This window comes from Chanodichthys erythropterus, chromosome 9 (genome assembly GCF_024489055.1).
Source record: "Chanodichthys erythropterus isolate Z2021 chromosome 9, ASM2448905v1, whole genome shotgun sequence".
Taxonomy (NCBI): domain Eukaryota; kingdom Metazoa; phylum Chordata; class Actinopteri; order Cypriniformes; family Xenocyprididae; genus Chanodichthys; species Chanodichthys erythropterus.
In genome coordinates, this window is record NC_090229.1 from 18,479,776 (window position 1) to 18,500,016 (window position 20,241).

At 38.8% G+C, this 20,241-nt stretch overlaps 1 protein-coding gene across 3 annotated transcripts in view; it reads right to left on the minus strand.

Moving 5' to 3' along the window:
- Positions 1–20,241, minus strand: part of ptch1 (patched 1) — a 69,993-nt gene that overhangs the window by 35,341 nt on the left and 14,411 nt on the right. For 2 of the 3 annotated variants that reach the window (XM_067394899.1, XM_067394898.1), the window contains exons 3-11: positions 12,692–12,881; positions 12,390–12,459; positions 12,186–12,277; positions 9,339–9,537; positions 9,069–9,190; positions 7,703–7,850; positions 4,795–4,926; positions 2,912–3,067; positions 2,530–2,628 (exon numbers count right to left, since the gene is read on the minus strand). In XM_067394899.1, coding sequence (XP_067251000.1) covers positions 2,530–2,628; positions 2,912–3,067; positions 4,795–4,926; positions 7,703–7,850; positions 9,069–9,190; positions 9,339–9,537; positions 12,186–12,277; positions 12,390–12,459; positions 12,692–12,881 — 1,208 coding nt within the window. The remainder of the gene's footprint in view (positions 1–2,529; positions 2,629–2,911; positions 3,068–4,794; positions 4,927–7,702; positions 7,851–9,068; positions 9,191–9,338; positions 9,538–12,185; positions 12,278–12,389; positions 12,460–12,691; positions 12,882–20,241) is intronic. The other variant, XM_067394900.1, reaches the window with a different exon arrangement.

Below are 20,241 nucleotides of genomic sequence, written 5' to 3' on the forward strand. Positions count from 1 at the left end.
CAATTTATTTAATTAGTTATAGACCCCAAATATGGGGGTATGTGCTGCTCTAGATGTTCAGATTGATAAAATTAAAAATAAATAATTAAATCTAATATCTGGTTATATGATTTGATAACATGAATTTTTTCAAAACTGTGATATACTGTGAACTTTGAACTTTTGAATGTGGTGCTTTGAACAATTATATTCTCAGCTCGATCCAGTCAGAATTTCAGTAGAATAATTGAGTTTAACCTGAAATGGCAAACACTAATTTATTAATTTATGAAAAATACATAAAAAATATACATTTTATTTTGTTATACAATTATCAAAAATGGGATAGGTGAAAGACAAAACTCCAATTAAAAATAACCAAATAAATAAAAATAAAAAAATAAAGCATCTTTTGTCACTTTCAGGCCTTGGTTAGTCTGGCAAAAATAATTCACCTTTAATAAATCTCGGACTCACACATTACGACTTCTGTGATGGCGTAACTTGCATTTAAGCACACTGATATTTTGAAGAGAGCTGATGATCAAACAACCTGCTATGACAACTTAATGAGCTCAACTTCTGATGAAAAGCCTTCTTTTCTAGCCCCGCTATTATGTGGATTTTTTTTTTTTTTTTTGGAGAGGAAAAAAGCAAAAACAGATTCATTTCCCTCCCTTCGCCTTATCCCTCACTCACACAGAAATATTTTCCATCAATATCATTTTAAACAAAGCAGCCCAGGGTGCAGAAACACGATTGGCTTGCTGTCTTGTTAAGATAAGCTCTCTCTCTCTTCGTTTCAAATCCATTCAGGGCGTGAGATGAAAAAGAAACAGTTCAAAACCCCACCTCCATACACACAGAGGTAGAGATGAGGAGAAGGAAAGAAAGAGGGAAAGTTTTTTTGTGGTGTCTGAGGACGTGCAGGACCACACACAGAGAGCTTTAAGACAGGAGGGCTCTGCACTCTCTCTCCTCCCACAGGGGAACTGTTTACTTTCCACACAAAAGTGTCACTGCACGCTGTGCAATCTCACATAAACACAAGTAAATACATGCCTGATCTCAGCCGTTTGCATTAGAGTCATCTAAATCACCTCTCATACACGACCACGCGTACACGCACACAAAAGCTAAACAAAGATACCCCTGACAGATATATCGACGAAAACAAGTACACAAATCTACTAAAAAAAACAGATCATGTACACATAAGATTGCCATCGCCCAATCGAGTCTCGCAGGCAAAACTAACAACTTAAATCCTTAATGTCTGTGCTAGTAATGGCTATACAGAAACTGATTAAAGATTTACTAAAAAAGTACTGTGGCAGTACTATGGAAAAGTGATGGTATCAGATGATAATACCATGGTATTTTGAAAAACCAAAAGTATATGTAAAAGTATGAAGTATTAAAAAAAGACTACCGCAGTATGCCAGCATAGACCAAATCATGAACAAATGATCAGGTTCTTTTAATGATCCTTTTTTTTTTTTAAATCAAGTTTACAAATCTTTTACTATATATAGTTCAAAAATATTTTTAAAAATGTTTACATAATATAACCTATTATATAATATTATAAAATATTCACTGACATATCGATACTGATATAAAAATCATATATTTGGAGTACTTGTGCACAATGCACATTTTTTAACATTAAGCCTAAAATGTGTTTTAATGTCAATACTGATAAGGATTGTATGAATTTTGAATAATTTCAGTCTTCAAATGCAAGATGTTAAGTGTACCTTGTAATTGTTACTTGCAATAGTATACTTGCAATAGTTCCACTTTAGCACAATCAAATATACTATATGTATATCTTTAGTTAGACCTCAGCAAAACTTCCCCACAATTAAAGTGCATTAAGTACAAAATTAGTTGACTTTAGCAGACTTTAAGTATACAAAAAGTACAATTGCAGGGTATTTTTTATTAAGTACATAAATATGTAAATGTATTTGTAATATACTTAGCATGAAATAAATGTATTTCAAATACATTTTAGCAAATGTATTTTTCACTAGGGTATTATATGAAAAAATTATGTAATATTTATCAAATAAATATTAATATTTATTCCATGGTATTTATTACTTCAAATTATGTTATAGAATACAATGGTATGAACATAATGCCATATCCCCCCAAAAAACAAACAAACAAACAAACAAACAATAGTAGTACAATGGTACAATTGTTTATCAGTGAAACTTTTTATCAAGAAACTTCTTTAGTCACACATTGTTCAGTGGCCCTCAGCAGATCAAAGTGTGCCAGTGTTTTTGAAGTTACATCACAGGCCGGGGCAGGTACACACACATTCCTTTATGTAAGTGATAACATGAGGGTACGCTCTGATAAACCCCCTTCCTCCTGATAACATACTAGCTCCCTCATTTCTGAACGGACAGCCTTTTCTTGACACTATCTTTGGATGTGTAGTCACTGTGTTTCTGAGGGTCTATCACAGGAGAAAACGGTTGTTGTTTAGTAGTGTTCCCTGTTTTTCAGGATGTGTGGAATGAGATAACACACCTCGAATGGAATCCTCTTGTTCTGACCAGTCTCGCTGAAAGCATGAGCCAGGAGAAAGACATCGTCCACCCCTACACCAAGGGCCAGGAACGGCAACACCTTTACACACATGAAAACAAAAAAGTGTGCTACGTGTAAAGTACGCAGTTGGTACTGTAACATCTCAGGGCCGGTTCACACAGAACACAACAATTTTAATGCAAAAGAGGATGGAGTGCCACATTTTTAGAATGCTGTGTCGTGCAAAACATGCGAGCGCAATGGTTAAAGATGTTCGTCAAGCATGTTTATATTGAAAAACAATGGCAAAATAGCAAAGTGGAATGGAAGAATGTGTTTTGTGTGAACAGCCCCTTAGTTTGCTCTTGTTCATGCGATGTACCTGTGTGGTAGCGGCATTAAAGGAGATGCCCAAAAGCGAGCAGAGTCCCAGTCCAGCGGCGACAGAAAGAGTGACCAGCAACACTCCGGCCAGCCCGACCGCCCCCTGAGACTTGGCGCAGTCCCACCGCAGCATGGTCAGACACGCATAGGCAAGCTGCACACAGATAACACAGCTATAGCGTTAATCTGACATTATCACGTTACCACAGTGTCGTTCTCATGAGTGCGGTCACGGCACAGCAGGGTGAGGCATGCACTGGCAAGCTGCACGTAACATAACACTGGGCCTATACACACCAAGTCTGAATTTACAACATGAAAAACATTCATGACAAGATTATAAAATGAACAAATGCATGTCGATATATTGTAATGATCAGTCGATCATTTGATTCTTAGCCAAGGTCAATTTTTTCTTACATCTTTTGCTTTTTGACACTTTGACTTTGACACAGAGAGAACAGAAAATTATGTACAGTGTCTGTAAATGTAGATTCAAACTCTCAGCGACTGCATGAGCAGCACAACGTGTGCAGTAACCTGCTTGGCCATGGCACCGACCAGTTGATTAATTGGTATTTTAAAGAATTCCTGTACAATTTCTGCCTGTTTCAGGCTCATCTGACCATGACTGTACCAGTTTCTTTGGCGGCATTTACATTGAAACAACTAGATGGAGTTGCAACATAATGGAAAAGAATACAGGGGCCTCGAGATGCATTTTTAAAGGCCCACTGAAGTGTCATGGAACTTGCAGCATTATTTAATGTGTTGATGTAAGTTCAACTGAAAGAAGACAGAACGGGACATATCAAACAGCTCCGCCCCTTTTTTCTCCTCCTAATCTCCTCTATATCACTTTAAAATACAGCATTCTGTGCAGAATTTAAATGGGTCTGATATCTTTTGTGGTCTGCGCTGACTCGCGCTGATCCGCTCTGTGCTCTCATGTCTCTGGACCGGAGCAAACTGTGCTCGTGCTTCAGCGGTACATGTGACGCTAACGCAAAAACAAACTTCATTCGGGTCATTGGAATGCATATGTACACTGAATCGTTCCCTATCCTCTATATTGTGCACTATGTGCCATTCACCATGTAGAAAATAGTAAATGTGTGAACAAATGACCAATTTCAGCCTCAGCTTCAGTGTCTCCTGATAGTGTAGGAGGGGTGGGACTTCAGATTCTAGAGAACATTTGATTGGACAGAAGATTTGATGAGAAACTGAAGTACGCGGTAATGTCATTAAAATCCGTGATCCATTTTAGCGTTTATATCTCCTAAATACGAATTTTGTCATTGTTTTGAAATGCACCAGCTTATTCCTAGCCTTAAGGCTAACATAATCATACTAAAAGCTAAAAAAACTTTCATTTCTGTAATAATCACTCTTTTTGAAAGTATGGTAAATTGTACTTTTATTTTACATAACAGAAACACCACGCTTTTGATGGCACGCTCAAAGAACAGAGCAAGATGCAATACAATGTCCAAATATGTTTGCCTAAAAGTGAATGGCTATAGCAGTGATTAAAAGGGGATGAAATTAATAAATCCAACTTTTGATGTTTTTTACCATATAAACAAATCTAACAGATGCATGCTGTTAGCATGCTAATTAAATCACTGTCTTTCTCAGATTTGGTGTCAATTTTTTTTAGTCACTCCAGCTTTGTGTGAATGGACCTTAAAATGACGTTAACATCAAAATGAGGCATTTTCCAGGGTTATACAAATACTCGGATGAGTCCTTAGTTTAAAATGTGTAAAGCAGAGTGTAGTGAATGAGGTTGTGCTTTAACTTGAACATAAAAGGAGAGGAAGTCTAGATAAAACTAAAGCTCTTCAGAAGGAACTGGAGACGTGTGAGTGAGTTTACCATTAAGAGGTAGCCACTGGCGATACGGATCACGCTGACATCAGAGAAGGACTTAAGGATGTCTTCCAGGGTGGTGGTGGTGAACGTGAGAACTTTCTGAGACGAATTTACCGTCACACTCTGCTGGACGGCCTGAGGACACACAGGTCGGAAGGAAGAAAAAAAAAATCTATTTAATGTTGTTAACCTTCAATTCAATTTCACCATCTCTATCATTTTCTCACTGCTCATCTTTCATTCTTTGTTTTATCTTGTCCCTCTGGCAAATGAAGCTAATTAAATAACATGGAAATCACAGTCCCACAAATGTTTCAACAGCACAATTATCCAAGAAATGAATATCACAGCCCCACCCCCTAAACCACACACACTCATATCCACAAACGCACACATGTTCAGCTCTGTACACACACGCACTAAAAGGAAACCCTATGCCAAGCGAAGGTCAGGGCTGACAAAACAGAGTCCAGATGATGTCACACACAAGCCACCAATGGGACGGCAGCTGTGAAAGAGATTGTGCGCTGAGCGGGTTAATGTGTTCCAGACAGTCGTGTCAAACACACACACAGATACCACACACATGCTAAAACACACACACACACAGACACACAAGTGCTGGGGCCACCGTACCAAGAGGGGTTTATTCTGCAATGGACACCCACACTAGCAAAAACTGGCTGTTGTAATGCAGTCATTCCATATTAAATGAACAAATCTCTTATTAAAGCATGCTATAATGATTTGTAAACATTAGTTAATGCATTAGATATCATGAACTTAAAATGAATACTTTGACAGCATTTAATGTTGCATAATGTTAGTCTTAAGTACATATAACATGTTAGACAAGTAACAAGTTAACAATTACAAGTTGTTAATGTGAATTTATTATAAACAAGGGCTGTCAATAGATTAAAATTTTATGACGCTTAATTTATACGATAAGTATGCGACTAATCGTGATTAATCGCACAAAAAGAGTGATTAATCATGATTAATCGTATACTTATTGTGGAATAAAGCATACATTATTTATCTTGTTTAATATATTTATAAGCGTTTTCATTTTAGACATGTCAAGTTGCGATACTGAACAGAACCACATGGTTCGTGTGGGATCAATGTGAATGTACTGAAATGTGTCTGTGCATAAATTCAATGTGCAATCAGTGCATCAAGAGCGCACATACACAGTTTATTGGCACATCAATAATAAGGGACTTATTTGAACAATAGCAGCAGAAACATTGTGAACAGCAAAATTTCCACTTTTGCTAAAACGCTCCAGAAAACGAGAATGCAGTAAATACAATTATTTTTGTTTGTCATACAGATAACTTAGACTGTTTAACTAAACCAGTTTTGTGACAAGTTAACCTGTGGAACCTTTAGACGTTTTGTTTTTTCCTTCCATACATTTAGCATTATTAATCAGCATATTAAGAGCATTTCATAATAAACAATGTTTTAATTATTTAGAGATGGCAAGGGAAGACAAAAAAAATTTGAAATTACTAGTTAACACTGTTTTGTGCTCATGATGAGAGTTTTGATTATTAGATTATGTAAATTGTTTGTTTTTAGTAGTTTATTACTTTGAGCAAAATATAAAAATGGTCCATACTTTTCCAAATATAAAAATGTTCCATAATTTTCTTCAGAGGTAAACTCTGTACCCTCAGTATGTTTAGACTATACAACAATTCTATATAAGGCAAAAGTGGATTGAACATCAATTTTTTAATGTTAAAATGTATGTTTTTAATGTAACCTTCTCCCTTTACACACTTTGGTCAGTTCAAGAATAATTAATGCAATTGTATATTGTTCATTTGAAAGAATGTGCAGCTTTGTGTCTGTCCTTGTATTGTTCAACTGGTCGAGGTTGATATGGGATTTAGAAAGTAATTATTAATAAGTAATCCAATACTTTTTAGAGAGAGTAATTAGTACAGTAGTCTAATTACACTGTTGAAGATGTAATTAGTAGCTAGTAATTAATAACTTTTTTAGAGTAAATTACCCAACACTGTGTAGGTGTCTAAATGTAAAATAATAATAATAATAGCCTGATAAAAAAGCCTCTTACCTTTTTATATTCATATCCAGTTGGGAGAAATATTTACTTTTTTGGTAAATATTGGTAAAAATTTCTTATACATCACTGCTTTGGCTCTCAGGGCCCAAGATTCTCATCTTTGATGACTATTTTGAATGTTTATTTTTTTCTTTTACAAAGTACTATGGCTACCCCAATGGAATTATATAAATGTTCCAAAATAACTGTCCGGACCTCCAATGGGAAAGAAACATAGAGACCGGACCTCTTGGAACTTTAATTGAATACCCCTGTTCTAGAAGATGTTTTCAATGTCATAACATAACTCATCAAATATATGTGAAGAGTTTAGTGTGCACAATTCTACAGTGTCCCATCGTGACCTGTCCTGACCTTACAGATGTGCCCCGTATTTCCAAGTTCACACTTAACCTGAGCGTTTAAAGTATGAAGAAGGAAAAAAAGGAAGTGTATGCCTTTGAAGGACTGCACTTAAACACAGCTGGGTCCTAACCTCAAGAGACACAGCGCCTTTGGAATGTATGCATTACTTATGACTAAAGATGAATGCCTTCACACTGCATGAGTGCATGTATGTGAGAGTATGTTCCAGGAAACACAAAGTTGGACTGGAGGAATGAATCGCCACGGGCCCCCTAAACGGTTCACAACAAGATCCAGTTTTAGGCAAAGTAAAACCTGATGAAAGAATGAATCACTAAAAATACTACAGAAGAAACAATCACTGTAAATGTCTCCACTGAAGTAAGACTGCAGTCTGGACATCAATAGAGCATCTTTACATCCGTTCTGTGAGATGATCTGCAGTAAGAGATGTGCACGTACCTCAGAGTATCTCCTCTGCCAGGCCTCTAATATGGCAGCTGCTTTGTCCTCGTTCCAGTTGATGTGCGAGACTTCGTCGTAGCCCTTCAAGTGCTCGTACATCTGCTTTGGGGTCATGAGTTGGAACATGGTCTGAAGAGCCTGTGCACTTTGAGGAAGAGTGGAGAGAACAAAATGTTAAGCTGAATGTAAGGTATAAACTGACCAAGTGTTTAATTACTAAAAAATTGTGGTGTCACTAAACATTCAGCACACAACTTTGTAGTGCATTATCCTTGGTGCAACGTGTGGGCCCAATTTCCAAACAAATCACATGATAAGTGTTTTTCTTTCCAAACAGTTGAATGATTGGAGAATCTCATTGGTCTGAATCATGAACTGAATCAACTCGAATGACTCACCCACTCAGTGAACCACAGTTTATAATGTCCAACTCTAAACAATCCAATTCATACTGTTGGAAAGCAATTATCAAAAATTCTAATTTGTGAGGTTATTTTAGATTTTTGTTATTATAAATGTTTTAATAATAAAAAAAATGTTGACTTTAACGTTATTTAGCATGCTGTTAATCTCAATTTCTTGAAGGGAAAAAAATCCTATAGCAGAGCAAACATATACTTGACCTTGTCTGTCACTTCTTAAGGATAAAAAAAACTTAAAAAGAAGCACTAACATGCTGAAATAAAGTGGTCTGTCACTTTGCTCCACAGACGAGCTCAGACTTCTCCAACTGTAGAGTACAGACTCCCTCAAGTGGACTGTCAACATGCTATTGTTCAATGAACACTTCTTGAAAGAAAAAACCCTCGACTTTCTCTTTTCAGCAAACCACAATGGAGTGAAAAGATTCCTAGAAATCGTAGTGGACGATTCCAGAGCCACTTGAGAATATTTTCCGCCACCACCACTGTTGTGAATTAACTTTTCTGGGACTTACGACAACGTTTTTTCATAATGTGGATGCCGAATTCTGTCCCCACTCAGGCCTAAAGAGGTCTGGAGGGGGGAAAAACACGTTTCGCTCAAGGAGTAAAAGGTGTGGGCTTCCTTCAGTCTGTGGGAATGAATACTAATATGCAGTTTACTAATGATTACAATCTGCCAAGAAACAAAAAACAAACCTCACACTGTACATGTGAGTGTGTAAGAGAGAGGGAAAGACAAAGTGATCTTTTTTCCACTGCTATGTAAGTCCCAAAATTGGTCTGCTAAATTTAAAGACACACTTTTCAAACTTTCTTTTTTCCTTCTGCACACCTCTATGGTTTTCACAATCGTTTCTCCCCTTTACAATTAAAATACATTAAAAAAAATCCATTCCTCTAAATGCCATCAGTGTTTAAAGCCCAAAGTGTTCTCTTACCTCAGAAGTTTGCCGCTGTCATTCTTCTTGGTCCCACCTACGATAAGCTCCTCCTGCCAGTGCATGTACTTTTTGGAAAGCCCATAGCAGCCACCAGTCAGAACACGAGCCACGTCAAAAGGCTTAAGATGATGACAGATAATAAATCAGAGACACGCTCAAGATGCAAAACAACTTTGCTTTAATTACGAATCTTTAGCTGTAGCCTATGACTGGGAAAACAGAAAACAGACATCCAACATTGATTTTCAGCTACTGCTCTGAACTCACCCGTGTCATGTTCTTGTTGGGAGCGGACAATGGACAGTCAGGGTCTGAGGGATTCAGGCAGGGGCGGTCCATGTAGCCATGGCCCACATCTGCTTTGACCAGCATCTCCTCCCAGATGTCCACCGAATACTTCAGCATCTTCAGCTCAGCAATGAATCCCATCGGATCAAAGTTGGTCCACTGCACTGGGGGTTTGCCACTGTGTGAAAAAAAAAAGAAAACATTTTATTGATGTGGACCTAAGGGAGCATTCACACTCATATTATGGCACTCTCACATTACAGCCTTAAAGTGCATTAGATGAAGTGCAACGGAATTGAATAGAAGGCGGGGTTATAGACACAGTAAGGCTGTGTGTCCACTAAAGTGTTTTTTTCCAGCGGCTAGCGTACTTTGGAGTGCCGCGTTTTTTAAATGCCAGGAGCTTAATGAGCGCTGTTCTTCTTTTTAATGCTGAAGCGCTGAACGCTCTGCGTTTTGTACCGGTCACCTCAAGTTGAAGAGTGTTCAACTTTGAGTAAAACGCTGTGCTCATCACTGTCACTTTTTAGCCAGCCGTCCAATCAGATTTGAGGAGGGGCGGGACAAATACAACACCGACCAAGTGTCACAACATTCTTGCTGTACAACATCATCAACAAGCAGAGAAAGGAACAAAATGGATGAGAAATTAATATTGCTGGTCTCTGAACGTACACAGCAAGTACTCTACTACATTGTGTCATCATTTTTAGACTGAAACAAATTTTCTGTGAAATCAGTTACATGTTACAGTGCCGTGGATGTTTCGTATCATAGCAACAAAGCATCTCAACTGAAAAAAAATGCTGCGCTGCCGAAGCACTCTCAAGCGCTCACAGCTAGGCATTTTCAGCACAGCGCCTAGCGTTTTCAGCTGGCTAAAAACGCTTTAGTTGGCACACGGCCTAACTCCCATAGACAGTTGCTAATTAATGTCTTTATTTAACAAGAACTCATTCATTAAACTGACCAAAAAGTGAGAGTAAAGTATTAATTTCTTTCAAAAAAATAAAAAATAAATAAAATCTTACTGACCCCAATCTTTTAACCCTGCTTATGTGATGTTGGACGTGCTTAAAATGGTATGGCATAACTATGGGGAGCGGAAGAAGGATGACTGGATGGAATTCCGAAAGCTTAGGGATTGATGGACGCTGCACGTCACAGTGGTGGCAGCACAAATGTAGTTGGGATTGGATTTCAGCCTGCCTCCATAATAACAGCTTTGAGAAAATGGAATCAATCCGCTCATCTGATCTTTATCCCCTCTAATTATACTGCCGTGCCGGGTGATCCCGCTCAGGGCCTGGCATCTCCCCACAACTAACAGCCCAACGCAGCAGTTTCACAAACCTCCCATACTTTGCTTGCCATTTCGTCTCAGTTGATTTTTTCAAGACCCTCCTTCTCTTGCTGTGTCTTCACCCGGTCTCCCGTCCCGCCCGTACGTTTGACTCTATCCTCAGACGGCCTTCCTCGGACCGAGTTCACCCTCCCACTTTCCATCACCCATCCACTTCCACCGCTCCGCTGACTGATTCTCTAAGCCTCCCTCTGTCAAACCAGCTCCGCCTTTCTGTCCCTGCACCATCTTTCTCTCATTTCTCCCTCTTGCTTTCATTCTTTCCTTTTTTCTGTATGTGTTTCCTTCTGCTCGCCCCTCTGTCTTTCTCTTCTGGCAGGCCTGCAGTGGTTCAGACCACATTGTATGTGCCTAACCAGGCTTGAGTCATTATTCCAAGTCCCCCAACCAGAACACAGTAAAATCCTTATTTACATCCATGATGGAGGGAAAGAGGGAGGAGGGTAGAAAAACTTTTGCAGACTTGGTGGTTGTCTACTGAGTGTAACTGTTGCAAGAAGCCATTAGCAGCAGAAGCGTGAGGCCTCGAGCGGTTCAACATCACAATGAAGTACTTTAGAAAACACCACTAGAGTCTGTGAAGCACCACTTAGGGCTGTCATGCGATTAAAAATATAGTGATTAATTTAATCATTTTTTTTTTTATATTCTTTATGCAACATCACTATGTACTATTCTATTTCATGCAAAAATATAGATTATATAATTCTCAAACTGAATCAAACTGGAAATACAATCACAGAACTTGATTCAAAAACAAAAAAAATCTTTCCTGCACTTCATGGACTTAATCTTAAAAGCATATTGCAAATAGTTTTTGATGTTTCTATGGTCTGTGCATTAGTTTTCCGCTGGTGTTTGCATTTACGTTTCTATGAATTATTGCATTTAACTTAGTATTGTCAAAAGTACTGACTTCAATACTCCGGTTCCTGCTTTCAAAATGCTTTCAAACACTTTCAAATGCTCCTGTGCGTTGATCATTGTAGTCAATCACAGACATATATGTTGAGTGCGTGAACACAATGGCCAATCAGAGGTGTTTAACGAATCCACTCAACAGTGCTCAAAGCAAATTCCAGTATCGTGATAATTTATGTGATATCTGACTTGTTGAGCTTCTCTGATTATTCAATTTCACCATACAAAGAGTGAAAATGACTACTCTCATTAAACGTCCTGTTTAGGTTTAATTTATAAATAAATTAACCGTAAAGAGGTAATTTATCAAAATCCACTTTTAAACACCTCTCTTGATAGGACTGGAAAACCTTTTCCTTTAAATTTAGTTTGCTTGTTTATTGGTTTTTAACATGGCTCTATTCACAGGAAGGATATGTCAGTGAAGTGTTTACTGTATGAAAATGGCCTTTTTGGCAAATCAACTTGATTTCAAGAGTCAGATGGGACAGACTCAAATATTACAAGCTCCAAGCAAATACAGAAAGGTGTGTGTAACTTACGGGAGGTAGACCGTTCCTGAATGTAGCTTAGCACCTTCCCAGAAGCAGTCCAGAGGAGTGATGATCAGACATGGGTGCAGTTTCTCTATAATCTGAAAAGGTAGATGTGCTATTACTGTCACAAGCCTTTAGGTCCTCCTCTGAAGTTCAAATATTTCTACTAAAATGTCATTTTAAAAAGATATTGTAAGCATTCTTCCTTACCTGGTCCACAAAATTGGTTTCTGTAATAAGTTCTCCTGATTTGTAGCATAAATGTTCCAATGTCCATTGCCTGAAAATTCAACAGTGGAAATTAGATATACTGCAATTTTTTTTTAACAATTATGAATGAAAGTAAAAAGAAAATTTGAAAGAAATGGTGATCGATTATAAGACTTTATACACATTGGAAAATATACACACAATTTTTTTTTTACCTAGAATCTGAATAAAAAAGTCCATGGACATATTGTGCGTAAACTACCCAATAAAAAATAACTGTACAGAGGCTGTTGTACCATTACCTGTTGTACATGTAAACGTGCACTCTGCTGGCCTTTATGGCAGAGTCGAGGTGCTGCTTCAGCGCCTCTACGGTCAGAATGTTAGCACCTTCCTGTCGTGGCGTCTGTATCATGAGCTGAGGACTAAACATGGCCTCCTCTCCGATCTTCTGCCGTGTGTACTTGAGTTCCTGATTCACCCTGCCACCCACTAGGAAATAAAGATAAAAAATGATGGAAAAGATGATTTTCAGATGAGGCTCTACATCCTTTTAGTACTTTTATTTATAAGTCTAGGAGCATGAAAAACATTTCACAGCTCAATGCGTCAGAAACTATATAAACGTAATGTTACACTGCTTTTTTGTTGTTGTTTTTTTTACACATTTCCGTCCATCCCCAAATGATCGAACCCCCACAATTGGTCCTAATTTATTAGTAAATTAGTATGTTTTTTTAATTTGTTTTAATTATGAAATTAATTAAATAATTGCATATGAATGTTGTACTTAAGTTATAATTCATTTAAATACTCATAATACAATTCAGTACAATATTAAGATTTTCTTTATTAAAATTTAAATGTATTTTAGGTCAAACATTACAATGTAATGTGGAGTTATGCAGCCTTCATGTGCTATCAGAAATCTGAAGTCGTGATTACGAGCTCATCACATTCAAGTTGCGAAACTGGAGGGCGTTCATGTTACATTTTTACCTAGGAAACTTGTATACAATAATTCCGAGAGCACATGAAGGCAGCATTAGAGTCAGATGCTAATTCGGACAGATTTAGTTAATTCAGTGAAATATCAATCAAACTGATTAAATGAATTAAAAACGCTGACTCTGAGTCATTCGTTTATGACACTGGTTGTACAGTATGTTTGTTTTTGAATGTAACCAGTGAAGTGTTTTCTCTCCATTATTTCGCAGTACAGTCTTTTTTAGCTCATCACATTCAATTCATCAAGCTGACAACTCAAATGTGACATGGATTTATATGTTTAATACTTCAATTTAGTCATTTATTTACTTGTTTATAAACTTATTACATCAACAAGCAGTTGGAAAACCCACAAGAATCAGAGAAGCATGATAAAAAAGTCACTTTGCATTCTTCAGTGACAAACAATCATAACTTTCACTGCCGTCACACAGGGTCAAGCACAGTCTCACTGTAATCAATCATATCCTCCAGCCTCGATGAAAGGAAAAGCTAACACATGTACAGGCTCCCATCTGTCCTGTTAACTTGACTTCAAAATGCCTTTTAGTACACCCTTTAACACCTGCAGTCTTCTTCACAGCCTTCAAATCCAGGCTTATGAATTATGAGTGTGTGCGCAAGTGCGTTTACGTGCGCACACGTGTGTGTAAGCGCCTTGGCTTCTTTATTGCAATGGGGCAGTGGAGTCGTTGTGTGGCACACCTAAGCTCCACACAGGAACAGCGAGCCCTCACAGCTACAAAAGCAGCCTTTCAAAGCGTCCTGCTGAACACCGTCCAAGTCCGCCTCTCAAAGCTGTCGATTCTTCACGCGCTCTCTACCTGACCTCTGAAAATAGAAGACTTCTCCATTTCCAGGATCAAGCACTCTAGAGAAGCAGGCAACACGGTTCACAAGGACTTCACAGTTACTCTGAACCAGGTAGTAGTAATGCAGTCTCAGACAGGTAATCTGTCAATTCCTCTTAACGTAATCAAGCAAATCAACTACTGGTGTGATGTGTTTCGGACGGCAGGTTGCGTGATTCTGAAGCTCTTCTGAGATGTTGAAGCAGGAAGGAGGGTTCATTTATTGTCAACTATCATACTTTTAAGTAATGAAGGTAAATTCAACCATATTTAACTGACTTTTTCTGCCAGAGAAGATATTCTGAAGGCCAGCTTTTTGCTTGTGCATTACAAAGGCACAGTCAATTGACATGTGATGTTGCATTACTTTGGCAGAATCAAAAAAGAAGCAATATTGTTACCTTCAAATGTATGTGCGATTAAAATGGACATGGTAGCTAACAATAAAGAAGACAACACTTTAACTAAATTTAACTAGCTGAGAAACATTTTATGGTCAACGGACCATAAAAGATGCAAATTTGTGATCATTTAATTCTATGGTTAGCACTGTTTTTAAAAGAAGGAAAACAAATCTGCAAATAATTTTATGAGAAAAAAATATTAATAAATGTTATTCTCAGTTAAGCTGGCAACATAATTTGCTTTAGTTTAATGACAATATAAAAGTCAGATAAAATGTCTTTATAGTATCACAAACGGGTGTCTATACAAGAAAATATATAGCTACCATTATATATTAAGAAGGGGGTCCCTTGCATAATATTTGAGGGTCCTTGGCATAAAAAACTCCAGGGATAGTGTACGTTTTGAGTTTTTAAAGTTCAAATACACAACATAGCTAGAGTATAAAGGATATTACATCATTAAATGAGACAATACCCGTCGTTCTGAAGTACGATACCCACTGATAGCCTGCTGTTTTGAAATGCTCAGTGTTTGTGTAAGCACTCTGTGAAGAGCGTCAATGATTATTTATGTTTTTTGCAGCATTGAGCTTTGTAGCCAATCACAGACATATCTGTTGAGTGTGTGAACACAATGGCCAATTAGATGCATAATTTAAGTTAGTCAGAAAAAGCTCAACACTGCAGAGTTTTTGTTCAGAGTTCTGCACACTCGTGAATTCTTTCATTATAACCAACGAAGTACAAACACAATATCAATAAGAGATTTATTACAAAGCGTAGACAGCTTCATTGATTATAATGTGAGTTTTTGCAAGAGTGCAGCTTTGCGTACCTCGAGTTATAATTGACAGTTTCAGTGCTCGCTTTCTGTATAGGTTATTGTGAGAGCCGTGGGAATGGAGCGAGGACGGTGTTGCGAGTGTTAATGAGTGTCACCTGCGTGCCACACCGGTCTCGAGTCCCACAGAGGAGCTCTGGAAGGATAAAAGAAGTGACGACAATGAAGGATGACAGAAGACCAGACCTGGACTTTATGTTGTTGTTTTATTATGTTAATATGCGGTAGGTGTCCGTGAGGGGCTGCCACTTTACTTTTGTTTTGTACTTTATGTTTATTTTATTATTAAAGTTATGTTGAATGTCCGCCTGTTCCCGCCTCCTTCCTCCCTGAACTTTATTACAGCTATAATATCTATTTTTCATGCTGCTGACTACACATTGCAAAGTTTATGGATTGAAAACCATAATTAAATGCACAGTTGAATCCGACAGACAGTGATAACCATAGCAAAGGGCAGAACAAACCAATCTGCTACTGTATTTCAAATGATATGTGCACAAAGTCTTGGAGTGTAAAATAATAGATTTGTCACTTTTCCTATGAAATGAGTAATAATAATAATTCCTTACATTTATATAATGCTTTTCTGGGTACTCAAAGAACTGTACATATGGAAGGGGGAATCTCCTTAACCACCACCAATGTGCAGCATCCACCTAGATGATGCGATGACAGCCATATTGCGCCAGAACGCCCACAACACCAGCTTATTGGTGGAGAGGATGTGTTATTTTGCCTTTCATTTTATTACTAACTTTTCAAATCAGTCACTCAGTGACTCTATATATTTACAGATTTTTAAATATAACATAGTTCTAAGCACTTTGTTTTATGATATGTCCTGACAGTGATTATTTATCATTTCATGAATATTTCATAATGAGCTAATATTACAAACTGTTTCTTTTCATTTATTATGGATTTGTAGTCAGTACTGGGCTTGCAGTTCACATGGGTAGGGTACTTTGTACTGTGTGTGTGGATGGTCTTGTTCATCCGCCACCACCAAAGACCATTTTTGACCCATGAAAAACCCTGGACATGGACAAAGAAAAATGAAGTCAGAATCATATGTTAGTGATTACCAATGTTTTTCTTAAGAAGTTACACTAGCAGGTTTTAAACCAAGTCCTCTCCCACCTAGCGTGTGGCAACAAGACTTAGGCTCTTCACAATTTTTCCACACTCCGAACATATGTGAGAATGGTCTCAATTTCACGCAGCATAAGCAAGCATAAAACAACAAAAAATAAAACAAATCTGCAACCAATTCAACTCTTTTTGACTGTTTTGTTCCCCTCAAAACCACTAAAACTTAAAAAAAAAAAAAAACAGAAACATCTATCATGCCTGGTAACTAAAGCAAAAAAAATGTCTTTTTCTCATTAACCTACTCCAGCTCTGGGGGAAGGGCTGTGTAAAGCAATCTGTAACAACTTATAAGCTCTAATCCAATTTAACAATGGTTTTCAATTCACGAGACAGACATACGTTGAATATTTTCAAACCGTTGTAATTGTATTAAAGTTGAAAATAACCATGATTTTTTTCTAAGGGCAGACCACCCTGCCAGTGAAAAAGGCTGAGAAGGAGGGAAATGTCTAGAAGCATTCATTAGAAAGCAATGGATTTCTTTTTTCCTGGGCCCAAATGTACATCTGATCTTGTTTTGGGGGATTGTTTATATTATTCCTTATTAATTGCAGCTTCAAGCAAGCCTGAGCTTTACTTCAACATGATTATTGGGACCAGGTTGATTACATCCCAAACAAGCTTAGCATGTTCCTGATTTTGAGGCTCTGGGAACACCAACATGTTTTGGGGATGAAACAACCTCAGACGTCAGCTTTCAATCAGAAAAGTCTCCACTCTGGTTTACCACAAACTGGGTCACCTTCATGTCATGAATGGTTCCTCTGATGTACGTTCTACAGAGGCAACAGGAAGGAACTAGAACAATGGATGTCGCTCACTTCACAGAGAAAGACTTCAATATTGCTGGAACCGTCATATTCTGACCTGAACTCTGGAGAATTCAACACCCCTCCTGAGACGCACAGGTTCTGGGGTCACAAATGGCCTTGCCTCAGGTGTGAAATTAACACCAAAAGAAAATGTGAATGAGAAAGAATGACAGAGAACAAGAGGTGAATTCATTCAAACACGACTGCAGGTGTGTTTTAAGGTCTTTCAAAAACCAGCATAATTGCCTAATCCTATGGATCAAATCTTGAAAAATAAACACATGAACTGCATCGACATGGACAGGTGTATACATTCTTGGGGGATTAAGGGCATTTTCACACCTGGCTCATTTGAAGCATTTGTTTTGGAACCTGATGCGTTTTCTCTCTTAGTTCGGTCCGTTTAGACCAGGGGTGTCCAAACTCAGTCCTGAAGGGCCACTGTCCTGCAGAGTTTAGCTCCAGCTTACCACAACACACCTGCCTGGAAGTTTCCTGTATGCCTAAAAACCTTGATTAGCTGGTTCAGTTGTGTTTAATTAGGGTTAGAGCTAAACTCTGCAGGACAATGGCCCTCCAGGAGCAAGACTGGACACCCCTGGTTTAGGCATATATGAACATGGCAATCATGCTTGGATTTGCACCAAAACAATTGCTCCAAGATCACCTGAAACGAGGTGGTCTTGGCCTGATTGAAAATGAACTCTGGAGTGGTTCAGTTGAGGTGAGAAAGCAATCTGACCCAACAGACCAACAGTCCAAGCGGTATCATAATTTATAATGGGAAATGTGTTATAAAAAGAGCAGTGTCTAATTCTGTGAGTGAGCACATTAGTTATCTTAAAATGCACATTACTTCATCTTAAAATATTGTGTAATTGCCCTTCTTGTGAACACACAATTTTCTAGACCCCAATATTGAACAATATTGACTGCTGCAGATTCATTTGTATGTTGATAGTGTTGCCACAGAAACGCAAATCAGAGTCTTTGGCCTTGAACAGCTCCGAGTAGAATCCACCTTGTAATCACAGTAATTACGACAAAGCATGAACGCTATGCTTTAACCAGTTATTAAATACACTAAAATGTGCAGCAGCTGAGACGCCTATAATCAAATCAGATAATCAATTTTGCTAACTAATATGTAGCTACTTTAGACAGCAGAAGGGAAAACCATCCATATTCGTCTAACCCACAGGTATGTAAGGGGTGCAGGAGGGCAGCCAGAGAATCTGGTGTGCATGTCAGTGTGTGTTGGTGCCTCCGCTGGGCCCATTCAGTTTGTTGCATAACATTAACCCTTGAACCTCCCTTTCACGAACAGGGGGAGCTGCCATTGGAAGGACTCTCCCATTGCCCCGAGTTTTCAAGCGGCGCATTACCATTCTCGCCTTTCAGCTGCAGAGTGGCTTTTGAGTGGCCCGTTTTGGAGGGGTGTGAGGGGTTTGGTACAAAAGAAACATCCCACCCACACCCCCCCTCCGCCACAGCCAAAACCACTGCACCCAACCCCTTCAAGATCATGACATAACTCCACACTACTGCAAGCTCCCCTACCGCCCACCACTTCATCCCACCGACTACGCCAATCACGCGGCTGGAGGGCCAGGAGGAATGGTTGCTGGGGTCGCTGCATGATGGGATGGTGTGGCTTATGGCAGCTTTTTTAGATGGGGTGGGGTGGGGGGTGGGGGGCTGTGTGTGGCAATGTCGGCACAGGGAGGCACTTTTTATGACTGTGTTGCGGGCGGGATTAGCTGGATTAGACTCCAACTCAGAGAGACCCCCTGTGGTCGCACGGAAGTTTCTGCACAGGGTCATAGCGGCATGAACTCTTTCCCTCGTACAACCCGCACAAATCCAGGCACAAACCGTAGCGCACCACAAACGGCTCTGTCACCGATGCACCGGTTTTGACATACCACTGACTGCCGAGCTCACATCTGAACCAGAAAGCTGCCTTTAAAGTCTTTATTACATTTCGTTTGGCTGAAGAAAAATAACATTGCCACTTCTACACGTCGATTTTAATAGCGATACAAATAGGTAGCATATCCGCAAATAGAGCAAAGCCCTGTAGTGGCTTATTACATTGACCTTCACCATGCACTTATCCGCCTTTCGCAGAGGAGATACGAAGGGTGAGAAAGAGGGAAAGTGAAAATGAGAGAAAAAGAAAAAGTGAGGGAGAGAGAGAGTCCCTGACCCGCAGCTGTAGCACAATGCCCCCAAGCAGTCTGTTCGACCCCTGACACAAATTTTACACCGCAGCTGCCATTTACTCCACACTGCATTACCATATGTATGGCCAGCTCTCCTCTAATTATGCTAATCACCTGTCCAGATCTGCTCCACGAAAAATGGATGTATTTAGCAGTCCGCTGCCTACAAATACAGCTTACTGCAATCCAGAGATGTACATTCAGAGGGGCCTGAATGGGTAGATTTTTCCACGTTGCTGGCTTCATTCAAGTCCCTTGCTTTAAGAAAAAACTATTCAAATGAACTGGATCGCACTGCAACAAAAAGCATGGGGAAAAGTGTGTGTGTGGGTTTGTGCACACTTGAGGTTGGGGGGGGTGGATCAGTGTGCACACCTACCCAAATATTCGGTGAGCTCCAGCAAAATAAGATATCACTGGGACATTTCCAGTTACAAGGGTTTTAAAATAAATATCGCTTGTTATTACATGACTCTCTGGAATACTGGTGTCTGATTGGCTGGTACAGCCAATGTAACAGGTGTCTGCAGTAAAAAAATTATAAAAAAAATGA